Here is a 26,936-nt window from a genome sequence, read left to right on the forward strand (position 1 = left end):
GCTAGTGTATTATTTGTTTCTCATGGTGAAACATGTTAAATCAAATCAAGCTGGTGGTTTCTCAGCCCCAGCAGTCTCCAAGCGGGTACAAAATGAATTTCATGCTGCAACCTATGATTCCTGATTGTTGCCCTCTCTGGCCACGCCCTGGGAGGACCGTAGGGCAACTCGGTCTCATGAGCCGCATTCGCCTTGGTACCTAGTTTGCTGCAGGACTGATGGAGAGACCTTTCAAACAACAAAGTCCCAGTTTTTCGTAGACCACCTTGAAGATAGGTTTGGGGTAGTAGCGGCATTGTCTAAAATGCGCAGCAGGGCGATTTTGATCCAAGCCGCATCCCCAGCCCAGTCGCGGGCGTTGCCTGCCTGCAACAAGCTGAGTGATATCCCAGTTTCGTTTACTCCTCATAAAAGCCTTAATTTGGTTGAGGGTCTTATTTTCCATCGCAACCTCCTTTTGCAGTCGGATGAGGAGCTACGCGCCAACTTAGAGCGACGGGGTGTCCACTTCGTCCGGTGCATGTATAGGGGACCCAAGGACAACAGGGTTGCTACTGATGCCTTCATCTTGGCCTTTGAGGGTGACTCATTGCCTGAAAAGGTCAAGGTGATGGTTTACCCTTGTGACTTAAAACCATATGTCCCTCCCCATATGCGGTGCTTCATGTGTTGGAAGTTTGGTCACATGTCATCTGGTTGTACTTCCAGCACCACATGCAGGAATTGCGGTCGTCCTCTGCACCCGGACGTTCCATGTGTGCCTCCTCCCACTTGTGTGAACTGTGGGAAGCACCACTCCCCCTACTTGCCTGACTGCCCTTTTCTCCATAAGGAGCTACAAATCATGGAAATAAAAACCTGGACAGGCTCACCTATCAGGATGCGAAGAGGAAATATGAACGGCTTCATCCTGTGCAGATGACTACATCGTATGCTGTGACTGCGACTTTGTTGACCCTGGTGGTGGCAGCTGTCCCTGCAGTTGTTAAGCCTCCAGTGAGAGTTTAGGTTGGCCCTGCCTCTTCCCCTGTGTCTGTGATGGGGGACACTGCTCCTCTTGAACTCCCAAAGGAGGTACCCCCAAATTGACGGGGATATCGGACCCTGCCCCACCCAACCACCCACACCCACCCCCCTCACCAGCCACCTCCGGATTATCTTGCATGGGAAGGGTCCCTTGGAAGTCAACCTTCTAAGACATCCTCAAGTGCGACAGCTGACATCAGTCAATGGCTGAAGGAGCCAGGAGCGGCATATCACAGAGCTTCCCGCTCTTCGTCTGGCCCTGGCCCTCCTCCTGAGACTCCTTCTCAGATTGCTCCTAAGGACCAGCAGGAGGAAGAGAGGAAGAAGAAGAAGTTGGCCCTGTCATTGAGCAAGTGTTGGCACAGCTCGTCCTTTCTCTTTTAAATAATGGTGCCTCCACGCATTTCAGTGTCACGCATGGCACGTACTCAGCCATTGACCTTTCGGTCTACAACCCTGGCCTTCTACCATCCGTCCACTGGCATGTGCATGACGACTTGTGCGATAGTGACCACTTTCAGATCTTTCTGTCACTGCTGCAGCGTCACTCTTCTAGATGCCTCCCCAGATGGACTTTGAATAAGGCTGACTGGGGCTTGTTTGCCTCCATTGCCACTATTGAGCCTCTTTCTCAAGACGCCCAGTGGAATCTGCAATTCCCTGTTCTGGGTCCCCTCGGCGGAAGACTGTGCGTTGGTGGTCACCAGAGATCGCTGATACGTTTTGCGATCACAGGTGAGCCCTCCAACGTCACAAGCAGCACCTGTCACTGGACCACCTCATTGCCTTTAAGTGGCTCCATGCCTGAGCTCAGAGCCTTATTCACCGACTGAAGCAGGAGTGCTGGGAAAGGTATTTCTCCACCTTTGGCATCCATACCTCACCATTGCAGTAATGTTTGAATTCTCCATTAGTAGTGTAGCACTTGACACAGTCATGTCGATTAAATATTTGGGCGTAACATTGCAGAGCGATATGAAGTGGGACAAGCATGTAATGGCAGTTGTGGGGAAGGTGGATAGTCATCTTCGGTTCATTGGTAGAATTTTGGGAAGATGTGGTTCATCTGTAAAGGAGACCGCTTATAAAACACTAATATGACCTATTCTTGAGTACTGCTTGAGCGTTTGGGATCCCTATCAGGTCGGATTGAGGGAGGACATAGAAGCAATTCATAGGCGGGCTGCTAGATTTGTTGCTGGTAGGTTTGATCATCACGCGAGTGTTACAGAAATGCTTCAGAAACTCGGGTGGCAGTCTGTAGAGGAAAGGAGGCGTTCTTTTCATGAATCGCTACTGAGGAAATTTAGAGAACCAGCATTTGAGGCTGACTGCAGTACAATTTTACTGCCGCCAACTTACATTTTGCAGAAAGACCACAAAGATAAGATAAGAGAGATTAGGGCTCGTACAGAGGCATATAGGCAGTCATTTTTCCCTCGTTCTGTTTGGGAGTGGAACAGGGAGAGAAGATGCTAGTTGTGGTACGAGGTACCCTCCGCCATGCACCGTATGGCGGATTTTGGCGTATGTATGTAGATGTATATGTAGAAGGACACTCTGGAGGTGGACAGCTACCGCCCCATTAGCCTCACCAGTGTTCCGTGCAAGTTGCTCGAACGCATGGTGAGCCGGAGGTTGAGTTGGCTACTTGACTCTCAGGGCCTTCTGGCTCCGTTCCAGGGTGGGTTCCGTATGGGTCGCTATGCCACTGATAATCTGGTCTGCCTGGAGTCTGACATCCGTATGGCATTTGCCCACTGTCAGCATCTGGTTGCTGTACTCTTTTTTTTTTTGACATGCGGAGGGCATACAATACAACATGGCAACATCATATCCTCACCACGCTTCATGGGTGGGGTCTTAGGGACCTGCTCCCAATTTTTATTCAAAATTTACTGTCACTCCATTCCTTCCACGTGCAAGTTGGTCCCTCCCACAGTTCCTCTCAAGTCCAGGAGAATGGGGTCCCGCAAGGCTCTGTCTTTACTGTCTGCCTCTTTTTAGTTGCTATCAATAGGCTCGCTGCAGCTGTGGGAATGTCCGTGGCTTCTTTTTATGTTGATGACTTTTGCCTCTACTATAGCTCCACTGGCATTGTGGGTGTTGAATGACAGCTGCAGGATGCTATCCGTAAGGCACAATCTTGGGCCATTTTCGGCGGCTTCCAGTTTTCGGCCGCTAAGACTTGCATGCATTTCTGCCGGCATCGCACTGTTCACCCTGATACATGGCTTTATCTTGACGGTGAACCTCTTGCAGTGGTGGAGACACATCAGTTTTTGGGATTGCTTTTTGATGCCCGGTTGACTTGGCTCATTCCTATTTGGCAGCTTAAACAAACGTGCTGGCAGCATCTTAACGCTCTACGTTGCTTGAGTCACATGAGCTGGGGTGCCGATTGGTCTGCCCTTCTACGAATTTGCCAGGTGTTGAGTCAGTTGATTATGGGAGCCTGGCTTACTGTTTGGCATCGCCTTCCGCGTTGTGATTGCTTGACCCCATACTTCACTGCAGGATCCAACTCACAACTGGTACTTTCAACACAAGCCCTGTAAACAGTATCCTTGTGGAGGCTGGTGTCCCTCCATTGCAGATCCGGTGCCAATGACTACTGGCTGCTTATGTTTGTAGCTTGCCAGGGAATCCAAATTACTGTCTCCTGTTCCCCAACTTGGTTGTCCATCTTCCCGAACGGCGGCCCCGGTCAGGGTGTACGATCACGGTTTGCGTCCCGGCTCTTCTCTCTGGGCTTGAGTTTTTCCCTCTCCCACCTGTTTTCCAGGCTCATCTACATCTATCCCTGTGGTGTGTGCCCCGCCCGTGCCTTCGGCTGGATTTGGCACAAGGCCCGAAAGACTCAGTCCCTCCTGAGGCCCTATGCCGATGCTTTCTTTCCATCCTTGCCGCATTTCCTATCTCTGCCATAATCTATACCGATGGTTCGATGGTTGCTGGTCAGGTTGAGTATGCTTTTACTCTTGGGGAACAATGCTCATTGCTGAATGTCTGCAGTGTTTTCACTGCAGAGCTTGTCGCCATCTATCCGCTGCTGCTCAGGTGAGTCCTTCGTTATCTGTTGTGACTTCCTGAGCAATTTATGAGCTATCGACCAGTGTTTTTCTCATTGTTGTCTGGTGATGGTTATCCAGGAGTCCCTCCATACTCTTGCCCGTTGCAGCCGCTCCGTGGTCTTTGTGTGGACCCCGGATCACGTCGGCATCCTGGATAATGAACGGGTTGACACACTGGCCAAACAAGCTGTTGATGCACCGGCCCTGGAGATTGGCCGTTTGGAGAATGATCTCCAGCCAGTTTTGCGTCCTTGGTACCTGGAGTGATGAATGGAGCATCCTGCCTTCATCCAACAAACTTCTGGTCATCAAGGAGACTACCGGTGTGTGGCGCTCCTCCTTGCGGGCCTCTCGCAAGGGCTCACTTGTACTCTGCCGGCTACACATTGGCCACACCTGACTGACGCATGGTTATTTATTGCACTGCGAGGACCCACCTCTCTGTCACTGTGGTTCAGTGTTGACAGTGGTCCACATTTTGTTGGACTGTCCGCTTTTAACTGAACTCAGGCAGACGTTTGTGCTGCCTGATATGCTCCCTGCACTTTTAAAGGATGATGCTGCAATGACAGGCTTAGTTTTGAGTTTTATTCGAGCAGTGGACTTTTATCGCTCAATTTGAGGGATTGTCTCTTTTGTGCATTGCGTCTGGCCTTTGGCCTACAGTTTTAAATTGGGATTTTTAGTGTGTCTCTTGGTGGTTGGCTTTTCCTTTCTTTGTTTCCATGGTCGGCCAACCACTGTAACACTATGTGCTTTTAATTCCTCTTGTCTGGTCTTTGTCTGTGTCTTTCTTGTTCTGTGTCATCCCCTGTCATCTCTGTTGCTTGTTTTTCTTCCTTATGGGTGATTTATGATCATGGAAAAAGGGAGCGATGGCCTTTGTAGTCTGGTCCCTTCAACCCTCGACAAACCAACCAACTAACCAACCTTCTCCTGATCTTTCCCTCTAAAATTATAGTAGCCACCTCATTTCCCACTCCATTTTGGACAAGATTAATTACTCTTGTTGGGGGCGAAAGTGGGTGAGTGGTCCTACCTCCTTTGTCGTGATCCGCATACAGTCTCTCATACTTTCTATACTTTTGTGGAGAATTCTGCTCTTGATGATTCTGTCTAAAATTCTGTAGGCAACTGTCACTCATTTGTCCTGCCAAGTGCCATTTGGTCTGAAACGACACCCAATAGTGCCCAGCTGTATGATTTGGTTTACCCCTGTGTTTCCATTGCACATTGTTTACAAAAACATGGTGTGCCCATTACTGTGCAGTGGAGTGGAAACAACCCACCCAGCCTTCTCGTGCAACAAGGTTGCAACATGCAGTGAAGTTGGTTAGGCTACCTTCACCTCACAATCTATTTTTGGGTGTATACCCTTAATGAATATATCAGTAGGATGAGATTTAGCCTCCTCAGTCAGCACCTCATTGTGTGTAGCATCCCATCCAAACATGCACGAGCAATGTTATGCAGTTTGTATTCAAACTGCAAAAGCTTCAAAATCTCCATTTGTCTTTTGCTGTAGTGTAAATAAACAGGCTGTGTAGTAACTGACTTTCTTTTAGCCTGAATAGTGTTATGCTAAACTGTTTGCCAGGACTTCAAATTTTACTGCATCTCGTAATGCATGCTTGTGTGTGTTTCCTGGCAATTTTAGCTTTGTTACAAACAACAGGAACTCGTACAGCCAGGAACACACATTACTAATGTCACATATGTTTCTCAAAAATATGTGCATATTCCCATCAGGTTTTCAAAAAAGAAAGAAAGGGGAGGGGGGGGGGGTGATAAAGGTGACCACAGCTAAACTATTGATCACATGTGGAGGTAACATTTTGGCTTGGTGAGACGGAGATTCCTATTTTAATTTGTGTTGCTCAACAGTGAGACAACCAGTCACCACTACTTATGTCTAAACTTGACCTCTTCCTCACTAGTAACATCCATTATAGGGACCTCCGTATCAGCCTCTCTAGGGTCCTCTAAGATGATATTTCTGAGTGTGTTTCTTCTCTTTAGTACCTCTAGTTCTAAATTATGTAACTCATTCCTGTAGTCCTACATTTTTAGCCATCAGTCTATGTACTTGTTTCTGGGACGCCCTAAAGGGATCCATTGTATTGTCCTCTTCATTTAATAAACAAAACCATTTGGCTGGAAACAAGTGTGTCCTACATCTTAAACACTCTGTAGGATAGTTGTAATGTTCTCATTTCGTTTTGCCAAAAAAGTAAGGACGAAAGGTACTGCAAGGAAGCTGCTTGCTGTGGTTGGTACAGGTACCACAGAACTAGCTGCAGAGGTCCCTGAGGAACTTGAAGTAGTCTGTGAAGCTTTCTGCTCAGCTTCACATGTTCACACTAGTTCCTTACTATGTTTCTGTCACTCTGTTTCCCTGAGGGTGAGTCTGTTAACCTGTTCAGCTATTGCATTGATAGAGTACTCTTGGTCACCTCTTGTTCGCATTGACAACACTTTGAACAGTGGACGTTACATTTCAGATGTGTTACGACCCGTGGCTCTACCCTTCATTCGATCCCTGTGAAACCCTACATTTCAGCAGGATAATGCATGACCGCATGTTGCAGGTCGTGTACGGGCCTTTCTAGATACAGAAAATGTTCGACTGCTGGCCTGGCCACCACATTCTCCAGATCTCTCACCAACTGAAAATGACTGGTCAATGGTGGCCGAGCAACTGGCTCGTCAGAATACGCCAATCACTACTCTTAATGAACTGTGGTATCGTGTTGAAGCTGCACGGGCACGTGTACTTGTTTGACTCATTGCCCAGGCGTATCAAGGCCGTTATTACGGCCAGAGGTGGTTGTTCTGAGTACTGATTTCTCAGGATCTATGCACCCAAATTGTGTGAAAATCTAATCACATGTCAGTTCTAGTATAATATATTTGTCCAATGAATACCCGTTTATCATCTGCATTTCTTCTTCGTGTAGCAATTTTAATGGTCAGTAGTGTACTAATAAAAATGACTGTCAATGAGAGAGGCTACTGAGTGTGTTACAAATTGAACTAAGTTGAACAGCTCCTTAGTATGCTTCCTGCAGTGTTATCAGCAGCAATTTATATTGTACTGTTATATCGTTGTTGTACATCAGTGAACTACTGCATTTGTATTGATTTTTTCAGACATTTTCTTTTCTATGACTACTTATATTGTTTCTCAATCCTTTACAGCAATGGGATTGGCATATGCAGATATTTGTGACATGCTACTGGAACTGTGTGTTACTGAATTGGAAGATGTAGCAAGTAACACATTTTCATTACATATGGCTCCAAAACCAGTTGTTCAAGAAAGCAGTCATCCATATATTGATGATGCTACACTTACAGGACATGTAAAGATACCAGGTATGTTGCTGCTATATTTTTGTGGCAATGTCCTAATTGTCAAGTAGTTTTGTAATAATTCCATTGAATTGTGCTCTCACAGTGTGTATCTACACATACAACACTACTCTGCAATTCAAATCCAAGTGCTTGGCAAGTTGTTCATTGAACCACTTTCAGACTATTTCTCAATTGTTGCACTCTTGAATAGGACATGGGAAAAGTGAACACGTAAATCTTTCTGTGTGAACTCTGATTTCTCTTATTTTATTATGATGATCATTTCTCCCTGTGTGGGAGTGAGATAGCAAAATATTTTCGCATTCAGAGGAGAAAGTTGGTGATTGAATTTTTGTGAAAAGATCTCACTGCAACAAGAAACGCCTTTGTTTTAGTGATTGCCACCCCAGTATCTGTCCTCTGCCGGCTCCGCATTGGCCATACGTGGCTAAAGCATGGTTACGTACTCCATCACAAGGACCCACTTCAGCGTCGCTGTGGCTCCCAAATGACAGTCATCCACCTATTGTTGGACTGCCCACTTTTGGCCACCCTGCGACAGACTTTTAACTTTCCCAGCACCCTGCCTTCGGTGTTGGGAGGCAATGCCTCCACAGCAGCTTTAGATTATGTTTTATCCATGAGAGTGGATTTTATACTTCTATCTAGGTTTTAGCACATGTCTTTTTTCCCTCCGTGTCCTCCACCCTAGTGCTTTTAGGGCGGAAGTTTTAATGTATTGCAGAGTGGCTGGCTTTCCCTTTTTATTCTGTAATCTGCTTTCATGTTTTACTTTCTTCTGTTTCTAGCGTCTCTCTGTTGTTTTCTTGTCCTCTTTTGTTCCTTTTAGTGTTCCCTTCGTTCTTGTGGCTTTTCCTTTCTTTCCGTTTTGTGTTATAAGTTTCGTCCGTTTTATGCCCACACTTATGGCATTGTTTTATTATTACCAAGGGACTGATAACCTTGTAGTTTGGTCCCTTCTCCCACCTCTAAACCAACCAACCAACCATATCTGTGACACTCGTCCCCCTATTTCACAATAATACAAAATGAGCTTCTCTTCTGTGAACTTTTTCGATGCCCTTTGTCAAACTTGTCTAGTAATGATCCCATGCCACACAAGTACTCAAGAAGATGATGGAGAAGTGTCTCTTTTGTAGATTTGTTGGATCTTCTATGTGCTTGGTCAATAAAACAGTCTTTTGCTCGCCTTCCCTACAACATTTTTATGTGATGGTTCAAATGTAATTAATGTAATTTATTGTATGACTGAAATTTAATGGATTCTTTTTGAGAGATAATTGTTAGTGTTCATTGTGCCAGATCCATTTTGTTCCTTCACAGTTTGTGAAGCGGTTCAGTTATGGATGCTGCTTGTGGAATGAATTTTCTGTAGTAATTGATTTGACCTACAACAGTATATAATTGCTTGAGAACATTGGGAGACAGAAGATATTTAATTGCTTCAAAGTGTTACAGTGTTGGTCTGGTACCTTGTTGTGGCAGAATGTGTCCTAAGTATTGGGCTTCCTGTTGCAAAAATATGCACTTTTCCTTGTTATGTTTTACATTGGCTGCTTGTAAAATCTAAAATATACATTTCTAATTACATAATAGCTCTTCAGGAGTTCACCAAGAGATTTTATCCAGGTGGTTCACGGACTTACAAGTTTTCATAATTAATGTTCTAAGTATCACTGGAACAGGCTTGGTGTAATGTTAATCCCAAATAGAAATATTTGTATTGATGAAGTCCAAATGGAGTATTTATGAGACATATCTTTCTGTTTCCTCATCCAATCATATTTGTAAGTAGGTCTCATTTAAATTTAATTTTGCAAAGTATACCCCACAAACTAATTTAGACATTAATTCTTTCAGTTTCGGAATTTGATATGAATCTGTTATTGATTTCAAATTGACTGTTGCCTTAAAATCACTGCAAATTCTCAGTGTTTCATTAGGTTTTGGTACCACCAAGATTGGCAGTGATTGGCATAGCCCATTGGCTACTGGTAATTGATTCTATAATGCTACTGTGTTGCAGGCAATCTAGTTCTTGTTTCACCTCGTCCTCTAATGAAAATGGAATATTGTATGCTTTACAGAGTTTGGCAAGGCATTTGACATCAACTTGATGTATTATTTGTACTTTTTAATGCTAGATGTTGCTTCAGAAGAAATGATACCATAGTAGGGCAATAGCTTTTACAACTCTTCGTTATTGACATCAGTGTGAATCTGATTCACACCTTAATGGATTGTGAAGTCAAGTTTATCGAATAAATTAAGACGCAGTAAATTTGTTGCTCTGTGCAAATTTAGTACTACAATTTTGGCCTGTTTTGTAAATTGCTTCTGTGCAATACCTGTTATGAATTGATGTGTGACGGGTATTGGTTGCCAGTGTAGCTAAATAGTGAATTTTATAATTCAGTTAGTTTTGGTAATCCCTATTTTTTGTATACCTACAGATTAATTAAAGAAACTGAATAACTTTGTCAGTAAGAGACTTTAATAGTAGTTTATTTACTCTGGGTGTCACAGATGAAGCCTTATCATTAGCTGAAAAGACTTTTTTTCCCCCCATCAGATTTTATTTCTTTGCACATGTTTGCTTTGAACATAATTTGCGGAACTAGTATTTTTATTATGAGTTGTGTTCATGTGTTTTAGTGCTATATTGCTTTGTGTTGCACACTTAAGATTTATGAGCTTTCTTTTTGCAGCACTTGCATTATACATTTCTGGAGAAATAGTCTTCGCACTTGGGATTAATAGTACAGTGTGCACATGATCATAATTTAACCCTATGAGATCTATTTATGAGATGCTGTTGTCTGTTTGTACTTTGTGGCAGTCTTGCAAGGTTGTGCTCACGTCCTGTGCATGCAGGTTGTTTTCGACTCATCATGAAAACACTAGCATCATTGAACTGACATGCATCTGTCGAGGCAAGCATTTGTTCATGCACCCAGTTTAAAGGCAGACATTCCTGCAATGATAGGTTAGTCAAACTAAGAAAGACTTTAGAGTAAATTTCTTTATTTCCATATATGATCACAAATTTGTTAGGTCCTCAGACTGCCAGTTTCATTCAGCGCTGACAATCTTCAGATCTGAAGCAAAACATGGGAAAAACACTAATATGACCAGTGAATTGTCTACAGCTTAAAACAATAAAACAGGCATAATGAAAAGTATTACTGATGTACCTGTGAAAATTATGTGCATTATATATAATGATGCATACCTGTTTTAAGAACATATCCTAATATAATGGATCCATAGTGGTATTGTCCATCCAAAGAGAACTTCATTGTATTATGTTGAGCATATTACTCTCATGTTTTCTTGTCAATTCTCTGTGTATGCAGTATATTTCAATAACTAGCTAATCCTGTTAATTGAGTGAAGCAGTGTTTTATCATTCTTTTCTTGGAATGGCTTGTCACAGGGTATGAGGCTCCTCTAACCTCTGTTTTGCTTATGCGGCATTCTGACAGGCACACCAACAAAGGATGCTGATTACTCACTATGGTCTGTTTTCATTCATTTGCCATCTTTATTCTTTTTATATTATTCTGTGTACTGTTTAAGCTTGTTCTTATGTATATCATTATATCTTTATCTAAAATTAGCCACAAGAGCATTTCAAAATTGTTGCCACTTAACTATTTCCTTTTTAAGAATCTAACTTTTGTCATGTTTTTAATTTATTGCATTTTATTACTATAATGATGTACACACCAGGTAAACCCATTACAGTCTTTACTGATTGTATTCTTCTTTTTATTCCATATCGTACAATTATATGATTGAAAAATATGTGTATGCATACAGTAGTGACATATAACGATCTTAGAACACAAACATTTTGTGGCTACTGTACAGCAGTTTGTTATGAATAGTGGCACTGTTAACAAGGTGACTGTAGTATATACCATATTTTACATATATGTGATGATGCTAAGCTGATTTTGTGTTTATCTTTGCCACTACCATTCCAGTATATTAGGGCATGTTTTTAAAACAGGTATGCCTCATAATATTTAAAGTGCATAATTTTCATATATGTGTCAGTGACACTTTTCATTATGGCCTACTTTATTGTTTTAAACTGTAGGGAATCTGCTAGTTGTAATTATGCTTTTCCCATGTTTTGCTACGGATATGAAGATGGTCATTGCTGACCAAAACTGGTAGTCTGAGGGCCTAACGAATTTGTGATCACAACTTTCTCAATCACCATTCTTAATTTGTGACCCTGTTGCAGCTTGTAAGAAAAACTTTCTTTAATTTACATCAGGAGAGTTCATTATGAGCATGTAATAAATGAGAGTATCAATGTAAAACTTTTCACATTTCTTATTTTTGCATAGCAATTTGCAATCTGTAGTGAGCCACTCTAATTGTAATACCTACTCTTTGTAACTTTGATTGGATTTTTTTAAAACATTGGAAAAATTTATGTCTGGCTGCTGCTATGTGCACATGAGCTTTAAAATAAGATTATAGCATATCTTTAATTTCTCTATTGCATCTCAAATTTAAAAATTTATATGCCAATTTGAACAAGAAGTTTAGCTTTAACTGAACATCACATGATAATTTGTGAGTAATGAAATGTCATTCCAGTCTTGATACATACACTCCTGGAAATGGAAAAAAGAACACATTGACACCGGTGTGTCAGACCCACCATACTTGCTCCTGACACTGCGAGAGGGCTGTACAAGCAATGCTCACACGCACGGCACAGCGGACACACCAGGAACCGCGGTGTTGGCCGTCGAATGGCGGTAGCTGCGCAGCATTTGTGCACCGCTGCCGTCAGTGTCAGCCAGTTTGCCGTGGCATACGGAGCTCCATCGCAGTCTTTAACACTGGTAGCATGCCGCGACAGTGTAGACGTGAACCGTATGTGCAGTTGACGGACTTTGAGCGAGGGCGTATAGTGGGCATGCGGGAGGCCGGGTGGACGTACCGCCGAATTGCTCAACACGTGGGGCGTGAGGTCTCCACAGTACATCGATGTTGTCGCCAGTGGTCGGCGGAAGGTGCACGTGCCCGTCGACCTGGGACCGGACCGCAGCGACGCACGGATGCACGCCAAGACCGTAGGATCCTACGCAGTGCCGTAGGGGACCGCACCGCCACTTCCCAGCAAGTTAAGGACACTGTTGCTCCTGGGGTATCGGCGAGGACCATTCGCAACCGTCTCCATGAAGCTGGGCTACGGTCCCGCACACCGTTAGGCCGTCTTCCGCTCACGCCCCAACATCGTGCAGCCCGCCTCCAGTGGTGTCGCGACAGGCGTGAATGGAGGGACGAATGGAGACGTGTCGTCTTCAGCGATGAGAGTCGCTTCTGCCTTGGTGCCAATGATGGTCGTATGCGTGTTTGGCGCCGTGCAGGTGAGCGCCACAATCAGGACTGCGTACGACCGAGGCACACAGGGCCAACACCCGGCATCATGGTGTGGGGAGCGATCTCCTACACTGGCCGTACACCACTGGTGATCGTCCAGGGGACACTGAATAGTGCACGGTACATCCAAACCGTCATCGAACCCATCGTTCTACCATTCCTAGACCGGCAAGGGAACTTGCTGTTCCAACAGGACAATGCACGTCCGCATGTATCCCGTGCCACCCAACGTGCTCTAGAAGGTGTAAGTCAACTACCCTGGCCAGCAAGATCTCTGGATCTGTCCCCCATTGAGCATGTTTGGGACTGGATGAAGCGTCGTCTCACGCGGTCTGCACGTCCAGCACGAACGCTGGTCCAACTGAGGCGCCAGGTGGAAATGGCATGGCAAGCCGTTCCACAGGACTACATCCAGCATCTCTACGATCGTCTCCATGGGAGAATAGCAGCCTGCATTGCTGCGAAAGGTAGATATACACTGCACTAGTGCCGACATTGTGCATGCTCTGTTGCCTGTGTCTATGTGCCTGTGGTTCTGTCAGTGTGATCATGTGATGTATCTGACCCCAGGACTGTGTCAATAAAGTTTCCCCTTCCTGGGACAATGAACTCACGGTGTTCTTATTTCAATTTCCAGGAGTGTAGCTTGGCCAGGATTCTGTCTTCTGATAGAAAGCCAGAAATGGTGGTGGTGGTATGATAAAATTTTGTAGAACATTTTCAGTTCTTGTTTTATGGCATGGTTTTGTAGCATTAACAGCAGTGTGGGCTGCAGTAAGTCTGACTGAACCATTTCTGAGACATGAAATGTGAACAGTACAAAAAATTCTGAAATATCTTACTGGAAAGAAAATGGGGTTAGCACAGTATACAGAATATACAGAATGCTACTCTATGGTGAATCTGTTGCATTGCTAGAGAAATTTCACTTTCACTGTTTATCTCATTGCCAGATATTTACTCTCTTGTCCTTGTCACCAGGTTTTTATATGTTCCATTTTTTCCTCATAACCATGTTTTTACTGGCAGTCTCTTTTCCTCATTGCCAAGTTTTTATATTATATTCAGCAAAGATACTTGATGTCAAACGTAAGTAGGTGGTAGGAAAGGATACCTTTACCACCAAAAGTAGTTGCTATTATGAGTTGGCATGTTTGCATGCAGCAACTATGCAGCCTTGTCACAGGGCCAAATATGGTTAGGCAACAGATATACAAAAATACAGGGTGTTTAAAAGTCTTTACATGAAACTTCTAGGGATGGTAGATTGCATCCTGGGGAATAACTGTTGTCAGAGACTAAATATTCACTGGTGCTTTCTGACAACTCTAGGCATCTTTTTATCACATTCTCCAGCCCTGATTAGATGTCACCAGACTAGCAGGGTCTACTAAATAAATGTGCGGCATCTGCATGCTACCCAAGCAAATTGATAGAGTGATTTTTGACATGAAAACCTTAATAAGATTGAGTGTCTCTAAGTGGAGAAAGATGTTTTATAAATTAAATTTTGCTCAGCATGCCCACTTTCATGCAGAGCAAATGACTGGATTATAGGCAGCCATATAGCAACAAAGATTAGGAATAGTTTACATAATTTATTAAAAGAGATATTACACTACTTAAATTTAGTATGTGTGGCAGTAGTTTAAAGTTCACATTCACTGTTCTGTCTTTAACTCTAGTCTAATCCTGAATCCAGTGAATGATAACTACAATCTCTTGTAGAATATCCAGTTTGGCTGTTCTTGGCAGTGACTATAGACATGGTTCTGATGCAGTCTTGAATTGCTATTGATACTCCAGATACTGTTGATGATACTGACTTGAATGGAGCCATGTGTCAGCTTATATCTATGTTTGTCAGATTTGTGTCCACTTTGCAACTATTTGAGTGAAATGGCAGAAGCATAAATAGTATGTTTTGTGTGTGCCCTCTGTGGTTCATAACTATGTCGCATCTCTGGAGGCTCGCTTTGCCGCATAGCACCCTCTCTATGTGTGGCTGTCTCTCATATCTTGTTGTGAAGACAGCACTCACCATTCCCCCATACTATTCTGAACTGGTAACTAGAAGTTTCCAGTTTGTAAGACCATTGAAGGAATTCTTAAAATGTAGCTGTTTCACAGTTGATATTTTGGTATACCATACTGATGTAGTTACAGTAGCTTTATGTACATTTCCTCTTTGCTGGCATCAGTGCCTTGGTACTTTGTCGGAAAAAAAATGTTAAGGTTAGTGATTTATTGATGGGTAATGATTAAAGTATCTTACCCAACCTGCTGCTTGTGAAACAATGTTCATCCACCAGAGCTTTTGTGCCTTTATTTGTGAGATAACCTTGTATTACTTTTTCCCCAATGCAAAGTACTTTTTACATTATCAACACATGTAGAAAAGTCAATAAAATCTGGTACTTTATTTGATCGAGTTTAGCCATTGATTGTTTTAGTGATGTATGTATGTCGTACATGTGCTATCTTTATTTCCAGTGTGTGTATTCTGTATGTGTGTTACTTTTTGGTGCTCATTTATGGAAACAAACTTAAAAAAGAGAGATTTAAAGTTACTCATGAAATCAATAACTCACTTTAGGATTTCAGTATTTTGATCTCATTACTTGATACTTTTTCTTCTTCATTTAGTTTCATCCTGCTTTATTATAAATATTTTAACAGACTAAAAATTGATATCCTCCATTATATAGTAAGACACATTTGTTCTTCAGAGTTTGAACTGCATAACTGTAATGAAATTCAGTTATTTTTGAACAGTTTGTTATAAACAATACAAATGTTCGAAATTAACTAACAGCATCAACAATAAATTGTAAGTGAAACACATCATAGAATATCTTCATTAACATTTCAAGTTCACAGAGTCATTTGTGAAAATTGCCAACAGGGAGAAGGGAGAAAATGTGTAGTTACCCGTGTCTTCTGGCAGTTCTTGAAGTAAATAAGCCTGAGGATTCATCCAAAATACAAAGAAAGGGTTTTCGATATAGCACTGAAAAAGGAGAAAGATACAACAATTAGAATATTTCTCTCTCTCTTATCAATACAGATATCATCTCAAGACATTTCTCACATGATTGATCATCTTTCAATGTTGGTGGATCACAAATCTTTTCTGTTACGTCCATTTGTAATTTTAGGTAGATGTTAATAAGTGTTGTAAGATGATCAACTGTATTTATTTTCAATCTGTTACTGCCTGTAATATAATATTCTACAGTCATCATAATGACATGCAGTTGTGATTCATACATTGTTAGCAAAATGAACTGAAAAGGAATTGTATCATTTATTCAGTGAGCACAATTTTTAAAGAAATTACTTGGAAATCACTGTTATGATCATTGATGAACAGAAAATGAGCACTGTTTTTTCATGTCAAGTTTGCGATAGTCTTCCAATAATAAAAAAATGTGACAGGTGTACTTCCTTCAGGTCGAAGTCGAAAGGCTTCTGCTGAGCACTTGTTATCTTTATTTGCTGTAAGAATTACTTGCAGCAATAAGAGGGCTGTAATTTAGTATATCCATCTGTACCCATCATACTATGACATAATAGTGTGTGTGTGTGTGTGTGTGTGTGTGTGTGTGTGTGTGTGAGAGAGAGAGAGAGAGAGAGAGAGAGAGAGAGAGAGAGAGAGGGGGGGGGGGCATATCACTTTGTCAAGAATAGTTATTTTGCCTGCTACAAAGTTTTTTTTTAATCACACTGCTTTCTTTTGGGTTATTCATTTTGTGTGGACTAAAATATAAATAACTGATCAAATTCATGGTGCTTCTTTTATATTCACATGGCTAAATGATCTCCAATCAAAAAACTAACATCTCATTTTTAAGAAAATCATTTCACAGTCTTCCTTTGCATTTTTTTTCACGAACTATCCTAATGTTGTACTTGTCTTTAAAGGTGCCAAAGGCCTGCGTGTGGAATTTGACAGAAAGTGTTCCACAGAAAGAAGACATGATCCTCTAACAATAATGGATGGAACTGGAAAGACAGTTGCAGTACGCTCAGGACGCGAATGGAGTGACTGGTCACCAGAAATTAGAATAACAGGTGATCATTTGTTGGTTTAGATAACATCCCTTAACCTTAGGGGTGGTTGAGAAGGGAGTAAGACAGGGTTGAGGCCTATGACTGATGTTATACATTCTGTATATTGAGCAAGCAGTAAATTTATTTTTTTTTTATCTTACAACTCAAAACATGTATTTAACATGCATAGTTCTGTATATTGAGCAAGCAGTAAATTTATTTTTTTTTTTATCTTACAACTCAAAACATGTATTTAACATGCATAGGCAATTTTATAATAATTACATTTAGATTATTGATACACAATATAAATAGATTACATGCTATTAAGTAAAAGATCATTTAAGTATATTTAACATAGCATTCCTGAGGTCAAATCATGTCAGCACCATACTGTATGGGCACTTCAATTTAAGCCATTTTTGTAACTCATTTTTAAAAATTTTACCAAAAAGCTGTTTCAGGTTGTTTGGCAGAGAATTATAAAATATTGCTCCCTTAATGAATGGGGTATTTTTTGTTAGATTCAATCATCTGCTCACCATATGAAAGTCTGATTTGTGTCTTGTATTGTGATCATGGATTTCCATATTCCTGTTTGTCACTTTTTTTTGTCTTTTTCCACTAATAATATTGATTGAAACATATATACTGCATAGATAGTCATAATATTAAACTTAATAAACAGGTTTTTGCATGAAGTTCTGGGTCTTACTTTTGCCATAGTTCTTATTACTCTTTTCTGCAATACTAATACCCTTCTTATATTGTATTGGCTACACCCGCCCCACAATACAATTCCGTAAGATAGATGGGGATACACCAACCCAAAATACGCTATTTTTATTGTTTCGATATCTAAATATTGAACTACTCTCCTTAGTAAATACAGACTATATGTTATTTTACAACAGACATGATCTATTTGCTGATTCCACGAAAGTCTGTCATCTATATAAATCCCCAGAAATTTACATTCTGAACAGGTATTTTCTTGAATGTCCTCATTTACAACAGCATTTTTATTTGAGCCACTTGTCTTAAAGTAAATTAAATTATTTTTGTTAATATTGACCCTCAAGGTTTTCTTTTTCAAAATGTGTTTGGGCTTTTTCAACAAAATTCTGTACCACTGAATATAGGTCATCATTACTACGTGCCCAGCAAACCCAAGAGGTGTCATCAGCATACATAGTAATACGATGACTAGTGTCTAATACTTTTGGGAAATCATTTACGTAGCAAATAAACAAGAAGGGGCCCAAGATAGAGCCTTGTGGCACACCAAAATTTATATTTCTTATCTTTGATCTTCTTTTTTCGATTACCTCTCCATTATCATACACAACTTCTGTGCATTGTTGTCTACCTTTAAGGTAAGATTCTATTAATAGCAACAGTTTCCCACTGACACCATTACAAGCAAGTTTACTTAAAAGAGAGCCATGATGGACTCTGTCGAACGCTTTGGAAAGATCTAAAAACACTCCTGCCATTTCGTAACCCTCATTTATTTTCTCCATCAGACAGTGTACAAACTGTACTGCTGCAGATATGGTGCTCCGATCACTTCTAAAGCCATGTTGGAAATCTATTAAGCTATTCATATTATAGTGCTCGATTAAGATTTCTGCCACTTTTCTCTCTCTTTTTTTTTTTTTCAATTAATGTACCAAACACTGAGGTTAAGGCAACTGGTCTGTAGTTCTGTGGTTGTTTTCTTTCCCCTTTTTTATATAAAGTTTTAACTATAGCAAGTTTCAGTTTCCTCGGAAACGCACTTTCTTCAAGTACACAATTTATTAGATGGACTAATGGTCTGGCTAACTCACCCTTGCATTTTTTCAGTAGAAAAGGAGAAAATTCATCCCATCCATCAGATCTTCTATTTTTTAGGCTGTCAATTATCTGTGTTATGTCCTTGATGGTTACTGTAGGTAGCTTACAAGAGTCCCGTTCCATTTCCTTATCATATTTAAGCTGCCTCTACTGTTTCATGCAAGTATCATTTTCAATAGCATCTGTAAAGTAATCATTAAATATATTGCTAACTATATAAAGATCAGAAAAATTATCATTATGTATACTTAACTCTATATTATTAATTTTAGTTTTTGAATCAGTGTTCCTCATATCATTAACTACTGCCCAGCACGACTTTGAGACACAGTCAGAATTTCTGATCTGTTTACTAATATGTTCTACTTTCCTTCTCCTTACTTCCTTGCGATACTCATATTTATATTTTTTATAATCCTCTTTATATGAATCAAGACTGGTTTCTCTGTGTAGCTTATACATTGATCTTCTTTGTCGGGATAGTAATATCTATATATCTAGTTAAAATTTTTACAAATACTTCCCATTTGCTGTCAGCTCCCCTTTCTCTATAAACTGATTCCCAAGATTCTTGACCCAAATTTTTCTTTAGCAAGGTGGTGATGTATTCAGAAAATAATCTTCTATTCTCATATTTTTTGTTTTGTTTAAGTTTATTAAGACAACCAATCACTAATAATTGTCCTAGATGATCAGATATGTGCCCATTTACAGTCTGTGCCGACACAACATTTTCATAATTGGTCATTACATGATCTATGGAACTGCTGCTTGACTCAGTTATTCTAGTGGGCACATGACCAAGTAGATCTTTAATATCGTAGGATCGTATGCAGTCTTGTAAACCTTTGCATTCCTGGCTGTCGCTTAGTGTGTTTATATTAAAGTCTCCTAACATTATAATATTTACTGTATTGCCACCCTTGCTTAGCTTCCCCAATACACTATCCAGTGCTTCCAGGAAAACCTCGACATTACCAGAAGGGGCTCAATATATACCTACCACAATAAGTGGGATGGATACAATCATTAACTTAATTATCACCACTTCAAAATCTTTCTCAATACAATAATCATTAACCCATGATACTTTTTCTACAGAACTTATTAGGTTACACTTCCTTACGTAAGTAGCAACACCCCCTCCTTTATGTTCTGTTCTGTAGAAAAATTATGTAAGATTATACTCCTGTAACTTATAATATTGAATATTATGGTTAGCTTTTTGATGCTCTGTAACCACGATTACATGTGGAGCTAGATCTGTAACTAAGGCCTCAAATACATCGATTTTGTTACCCAAGCCCTCAACATTATAATGTAAAAATGATACATTAGTACAATCATGAGAGGATATATCCTTGTCAAGGTTAATATTATCACACAAATTGATAGTTTCTAAATTAGTAACACTGAGGGACTTTGTTATCCTAAAAAATCAACAGTCTTGACATTGCAGTGAGGAATTATTTCCGTTTGCTTGCTCTGCAGGCATATATAATTATCATTTCCGTCTTTCATGTGTATGACATCTGAGGTACAAGGTAGCAGATTTGAATTATTGCTTTTTGTTTCCTCAATAGCTCTGTTGATGTCAGTTGCTAGAGTATTCTTACCCAGGCAATTAAGATGTTGTCCATGTACAGTGAAGCTGCTTCTTTGATAACTGTTAAGGTCCAGCAGTCTCACTTTTTTTTTTTTACTTGGAGCAGAAATGTTTTAATTTTTTTTTTTGTAGATCGGATTTCTCGATTCTGCCAGTCAGGCAGATCAAATCTCACCGGAATATTTGACACAATCACATTTGTATGGGACAACATCATTAACATAACAATCAACTTTTTAATAAATGAACTGGCCTCATTGCAATACACGTCGTTTGAACCTGCTGTAATAACAACGACATCACTATGTGTAAAATTGGGGCAGTCATTGTTTACAGAGCTTGTTACATCAACAAACTTCGCCCCAGGTTTAATAACAGATGAAATTCACACATTTTCTGTGGTCGAGTTAGACATACAATCTGAAATATTGCGTGCATGACTATCTCCGTAAATTTTAACATTAGTTTTACACTGAAATTGAGCTTGTTTAACCTTAGGACTGTTTTTTGTAGTTTTGGTGACACTACTTGAAGTTGCACTTTCACACATGGTTTTCAATTCTTGTTGCTGTTTTGTTTGATGTATTTCACCCACACCGGACAGTTTTTTACATATTAATCTAGCATTTTCTTCCTTTAAACATAGTATTTCAGTTTTTAGTGCCTGAATGTCATTTTGTAGTAATTTTATAATTTCATTTTTGGAGTCCACTATACTTACAAGATCGGCCATTTCATTACGTAAACAAGCTTGACACATCCACGGAAAATCCTCACTGATGTATTTTAAGTTTATTTTCGCGCACTTTTCGTGTAACCAATAGTTGCACTTGACACATCAAATACCTATCATCACTCGCTTTTCACATTCTTTACACGACAAACTGCTTATTTTTTGCCTTTTGGACGAGAGCACAGTGCCACTACACTTTTCTATCGGCACCATGATATGAAACAAAAGAAAAATTTGGAGTATAAATTAAAGTCCAGGGAGAAGAAATAAAAACTTTGTGGTTTTCCAGTGACATTGTAATTCTGTCAGACACAGCAAAGGACTTGGAAGAGCAGTTAACCGAATGCACAGTATCTTGAAAGGAGGATGTAAGATGAACATCAACAAAAGCAAAGTGAGAACAATGGAATGTAGTTGAAGTAAATCAGGTGATGCTGGGGGAATTAGATTAGGAAATGGGACACTTAGACCAGTAAATAAGTTGTGCTATTTGGGAAGCAAAATAACAGATGATGGTTGAAGTAGGGAGGATATAAATGTAGACTGGCAATGACAATAATAGCATTTCCAAAGCAGAGAAATTTGTAAACATCAAGTATAAATTTAAGTGTCAGGAAGTCCTTTCTGAAAGTATTTGTATGGAGTGTATAGAAGTGAAACATGGGCGATAAACAGTTTAGACTAGAAGAGAATAAAATCTTTTGAAATGTGGTGCTACAGAAGAATGCTGCAAATCAAAGGATAAGTTTAAACAATCAATAAGAGAACTGCTATTAGAAATTCCTTCATATTCAATCAGAGAATTTCTTTCAAACGAAAATAACTGAAGCAAACAGATATAGTACACTAAAAGAAAAATGTACACAGGTATAGAGAAAAAGAAAAAGTAAAATTTGTTCACTTTCTAACAGTATTGTTTTATCTAAAGATTTTGTTTTTCTACAGTATTATTGCTGTTAAATTTTTTTTATAAATGTAAACAAAATGAATATGTGTGTGTGTGTGTGTGTGTGTGTGTGTGTGAGTGAGTGTGTGTGTGTGTGTGTGTGTGTGAGAGAGAGAGAGAGAGAGAGAGAGAGAGAGAGAGAGAGAGAGAGAGAGAGAGAGAGAGAGAGAGACATCTTGTTTGAGAATATTAGCTCATGCAGAAAGTTATAGTGAAATCTTCTGTTTACCATGACCGTACCACTTCAATTTTGTCCATGTGCAAAAAGCATCACTACAGGTTAATGCTCAAAAAAAAAATCCTGGGTCATGTGGGCTCTGAGCCTTATACCTTTGTATTTGGACTTCATAAATCTATCTAATTTTGTTTGTAGTGAACGCATGAAATAATATGAATTTTTCAGAAAGTTTTTTCAAAGAGGAAATGTTATAGAAAAAAATATTCTCTCTCCCCTGTGTAACATATTGTCTTATCTCGTGTGACTACACATTAAAATGGCTTTTAATGGCTGTGTCATAATCTCATCTCTAGACTCCCAACACTCAGGATACCCTTCCTTTTCTTATTAATTTCTCCACGTGCTCTGCTCCTATTTGTTTAATTAATGTAAACCATTCCAGTTGCTCTGTAGAACTTTAATTAGTCCACGACCAGTTTTGGTTTTTATATTAAGCAATTTTCAGGTGATTCTGAAAACTGTCATAAATATGATAGATATATACACAGTAGGATGGTCCTTATATGGGATTACATAAAAATGTCAAGTGATTTGAGTGTGCCCCCTTTATTTTTTTACTTTTGGCATGTTTTGATAATGTGCTAGGTTTCTTTAAAATTAATTAATATTAGCCCATGCCACAATAGACTTAAACATCAAAATAAGACTTGAATACAGAAAAAAATTGTGTATTTTTCTATTGGCTTAAACATTTAGAGCCATCCTAAATTCACTGATCAGCCACAATATCATGACCAGTGACCACCTATGGGTATAAACCTGTCCAGGTGACAGCATTGTCACTGGAAAGGAATGATTGCTAGTCATACACATGCCCAGTGCTTGTAGTATAAGTGAGCGTACTGTCCATGTGTAGAACGGGGAAGTTACGTGATCTGTCTGGGTTTGACTGAGGGCAGATTATGATGACCCAGAGGCTCGGCATGAGCATTTTGGAAACTGTACAACATGTCAGGTGTTCAAGGAGTGCTGTGGTGTCTCCAACAAGTAGCAAAACCAAGGTTAAACTGTGTCCAGGTGTCATGAGGTTGGACGGCCACCCCTCATTACAGCTGTCGGACGTTGTAGGCAGGGCAGACTGTAAAACAGGACAGGCAAGAAACTGTATTGGAACTAACATCAGACTTCAATACTGCGTGAGTACAGGTGCGTCTGAAAACACAGTGCACCAAACACACCTAACATGGGTCTCTGCAGCCAACAACCCATGCATGTGCCAATGTTAACACCGCATCATCAGCAACTGCGAATGAAATGGGCACGTTACCATTGGCACTGGACGCTGGTGCAGTGACAGAACATTGCCTGGTCTGATGAATCCCAATACCTTCTTCTTCCTGCTGATGAGAGGGCAATAATTCATCATCTGTGAGGGGATCAGCTCCTTGACATATGTACTGTGGTATGGAGACAAGCTGGCAGCAGATCCATTATGTTCTGGATAATACTCATGTGGGCATTCATGGGTCCAGTGGAGCTTGTGCAAAGCACCATGATGGCCAAGGAGTATCATAGACTGGTTGAAGACCACATAAACCCCTTTATGATGATTGTGTTGCCTGACAGCAGTGACACTTTTCAGCAAGATAATGCACAATGTCACAAGGCCAGGAGTGTGATGGAGTGGTTCGAGGAACACAGTGGCAAGTTACAATTTATGTGCTGGCCCCTCAACTCACCAGATCTGAACCCACTCAGACACATCTGGGATGTGATTGAATGCAGTGTCAGAGCTCATCAAACCCCCCCCCCCCCCCCCCCCCCCCCCCCCCCCCCCGCTCCCCTTAATTTACAGGAATTAGGTGACATGTGTGTGCAGATGTGGTGCCAACTCTCTCCAGCAACCTACCAAGGCCTCACTGTTTCCATGCCACAATGCATTGCCGTGGTTATCCATGCCAAAGGTGGATATACCAGCTATTAGGTAGGTGTTTGTAATGTTCTGGCTAATCAGTGTACAAGATGTGATCAATAAGCAATGCAACTGGTTGTTTCCTGATGCTCAAATTGGTCCGAGTGCTAACCCAATGGTGGGGAATGGTGGAGGGGCATCAGCTTTTCAGCACTGCCTTCTGCAATTCGCCCCAAGCTGTGGAACAGTCAGCATCGTTGTTTGCATAAACCCTTGTTCAGTGCTTGTGCCATCCCAGAATATGCAGTCAACTTTGGGGCAATGTTATTCAATCAAGTTTCATTCAAAACTCAAATAACCTCTGGCTGAAACTTACAAAAAGACTCAAGAGACCTAAGGAGAATCTGCCATGTCTTACTCGCAAGTTTCCAGGTGGACAAAACAATCTGCTGAGGGAAGAGGTTACTGATGAAGCCCTCTCTGGAAGGCTGTTGACAAGTTTAATGCCCGATAACATGACCCGCGTGCACGCATTGCTGAATGCCGACAGACGTGTTAAGTGCTCAGTGGCTAGCGGATGAGCTAAATGAGCTGAAACTTACAAAATGACTCAAGAGACCTAAGGAGAGTCTGCCACGTCTTACCCGCAAGTTTCCAGGTGGCTAAAACAATTTAATGAGGGAAGAGGTTACTGATGAAGCCCTCTCAGGAAGGCTGTCGACAAGTTCAATGCCTGATAACATGACCCGTGTGCATGGATTGCTGAATGCTGACAGACATGTTAAGTGCTCTGTGGCTAGCAGATGAACTAAATGTGTCATATGGGACGGTGTTTAAGGTTGTTATCCATGATTTTGGGATGCCAAGTGGGTTCCAGAAGTCTTGAGTGATGACCAGAAGCACAACTGTTTGGAGATCACAGCAGAACTTGTGGAATGGCAGAAAAGAGACTTAGGTTTTTTGGACAATGTAATCACCTGCAATGAGGCTGCTGAGTTTGACCAAGAAGTGAAGCGCCAAAACTCAGAGTGGCACATTCCCACGTCTTCTAAGGCCATGAAAGCAAGAATGAGCAAGTCAAAATTGAAAACCATGCTCATCACATACTTCAATGTGGAAGGCTTGGTCCATTCGGAGTTTTTACCACAAGGAAAGACTTTAAACACAGCCTACTATCTCAGAGTGTTAAAAAGACTAGCAGATTACATCACCGCACAAGGGATATGGCCACTTCAATGTGGATGCTGCATCAGGACAACACACCACGTCACACCATTCACTTGATTAGGGAGTTCCTAGCAAAGTGAAACTTGATGATGCTGCCACAGCCACCATACAAGCCAGACCTTGCACCATAAGACGTGTTCCTGTTTCTAAGCATCAAAACCAAGATGAAGGGGCACTGTTTTGATACCACTGAGAACATCCAAAAGGTGACAGCAGTTTATCTAAGGGAGATTCCAGTCACCGCGTTCCAGGAAGTGTACCAGGCATGGGAACCACTGAAAGAAGTGTCTCTCTGCTCAAGCCAAGTACTTGGAAGAATTTTAATAGACTGTATAATTTGGATCAATAAATTTTGTTGCACAGACATAATGGCATTACTTTTTGATCACACCATGTATGTTTTGCGTATGTGGTTAAGCATATTTAAATGGGAGAAATTAAAGTTCTACAGTGAAACAGAACATACAAAATATATGAGAGCAGGATGAGTCATTACAAGTTTTAGCACAATTTTCTTTTCAATGTCCTTTTTTACAATCAAAAGTTTTGTCTCCAGTGATCTCTCACACATTGCAAAATGAATTATTTTGGTTCCTCATCATCCATTAATAGTCCATTGAAATCATACAATAACTTCACTGCACTCTCTCCTTTTATCATATGTCACCTTAAGATTTTTTATAGTCTCTTCGGCACTAAGGCATGAAGTGTTTGAATCCCAAGAAATATAACCCTTATCTCTCGACTGAAATGAACTCATCAATTTCCTTAATTGAAATAATAAAGAGATTCAAAGCACAATGTGTTAGTAAATGTTTTGATACATTCTGGAAACGTATGAAAAAGTGCTAAATTTCAATTTATAAAATAATATTAGCCCAAAAAGCGAACTCATCCAGAAGTTTTGTATTTGCAGCAGATAGAACAGTTTACCTCCTTTAGGTCTCCAAAGTTTCCCACAGCAGATTTCTAACCATATAGGTTTTAGTGTCATTGTTAACATTGTCATCAAACAGTCACAACACACAAATATCTTCATTTACATACCAAAAGTGCAGACAAAACTTCTTTAGAGCAATTGAAGAAACCCTTGCATTTACTTTCTCGTGCAGTTTTAATTCTTTCTAAAAGCGCAAGTAAGTGTAAGGTGTGCCAATTGCTCATGAAATCAGAAACCACCATTTTCTGTATACTTTTACCACAAACAAGGAAATGTTCTTCAGGCCATTCAATTCATTAACACTGAGGGATAGCTGAGAACAAAAGATGAACATCTTCAATGAAAAAATTCCTTTCGTCATCCACCTTGCATGATGCACTTCATGGGGTCTTGTGTGTAGATTCAAGTCCACAGTTGTCCCCAGAAACATGATGCACAATTAATGAAGTTCATGGTAATAATTTTTCAGGTGTTGTTCTTTTAGTAGTTTTCAAAAGAATTTAAGTACTTTGTCAGTTTCGACATCACTGGAAGGCTCATGTAAATTTTCATGCCCATTTTCATAATTTTGTTTTTCCATGCTGTTCCACTTTTCTCCAAGTTTTTTGAAAAATGTTA

The 26,936-nt window shown here is 40.5% G+C and overlaps 1 protein-coding gene across 1 annotated transcript in view; it reads left to right on the plus strand.

Annotated features, from left to right (window-relative positions):
* LOC124556600 (E3 ubiquitin-protein ligase HERC2) overlaps positions 1-26,936 on the plus strand; it is an 832,907-nt gene that overhangs the window by 581,308 nt on the left and 224,663 nt on the right. The window contains exons 62-63 of the mRNA XM_047130567.1: positions 7,299-7,475; positions 16,809-16,958. Of these exons, the coding sequence (XP_046986523.1) occupies positions 7,299-7,475; positions 16,809-16,958 (327 nt within the window). The remainder of the gene's footprint in view (positions 1-7,298; positions 7,476-16,808; positions 16,959-26,936) is intronic.

This window comes from Schistocerca americana, chromosome X, assembly GCF_021461395.2.
Source record: "Schistocerca americana isolate TAMUIC-IGC-003095 chromosome X, iqSchAmer2.1, whole genome shotgun sequence".
Classification (NCBI taxonomy): Eukaryota; Metazoa; Arthropoda; class Insecta; order Orthoptera; family Acrididae; genus Schistocerca; species Schistocerca americana.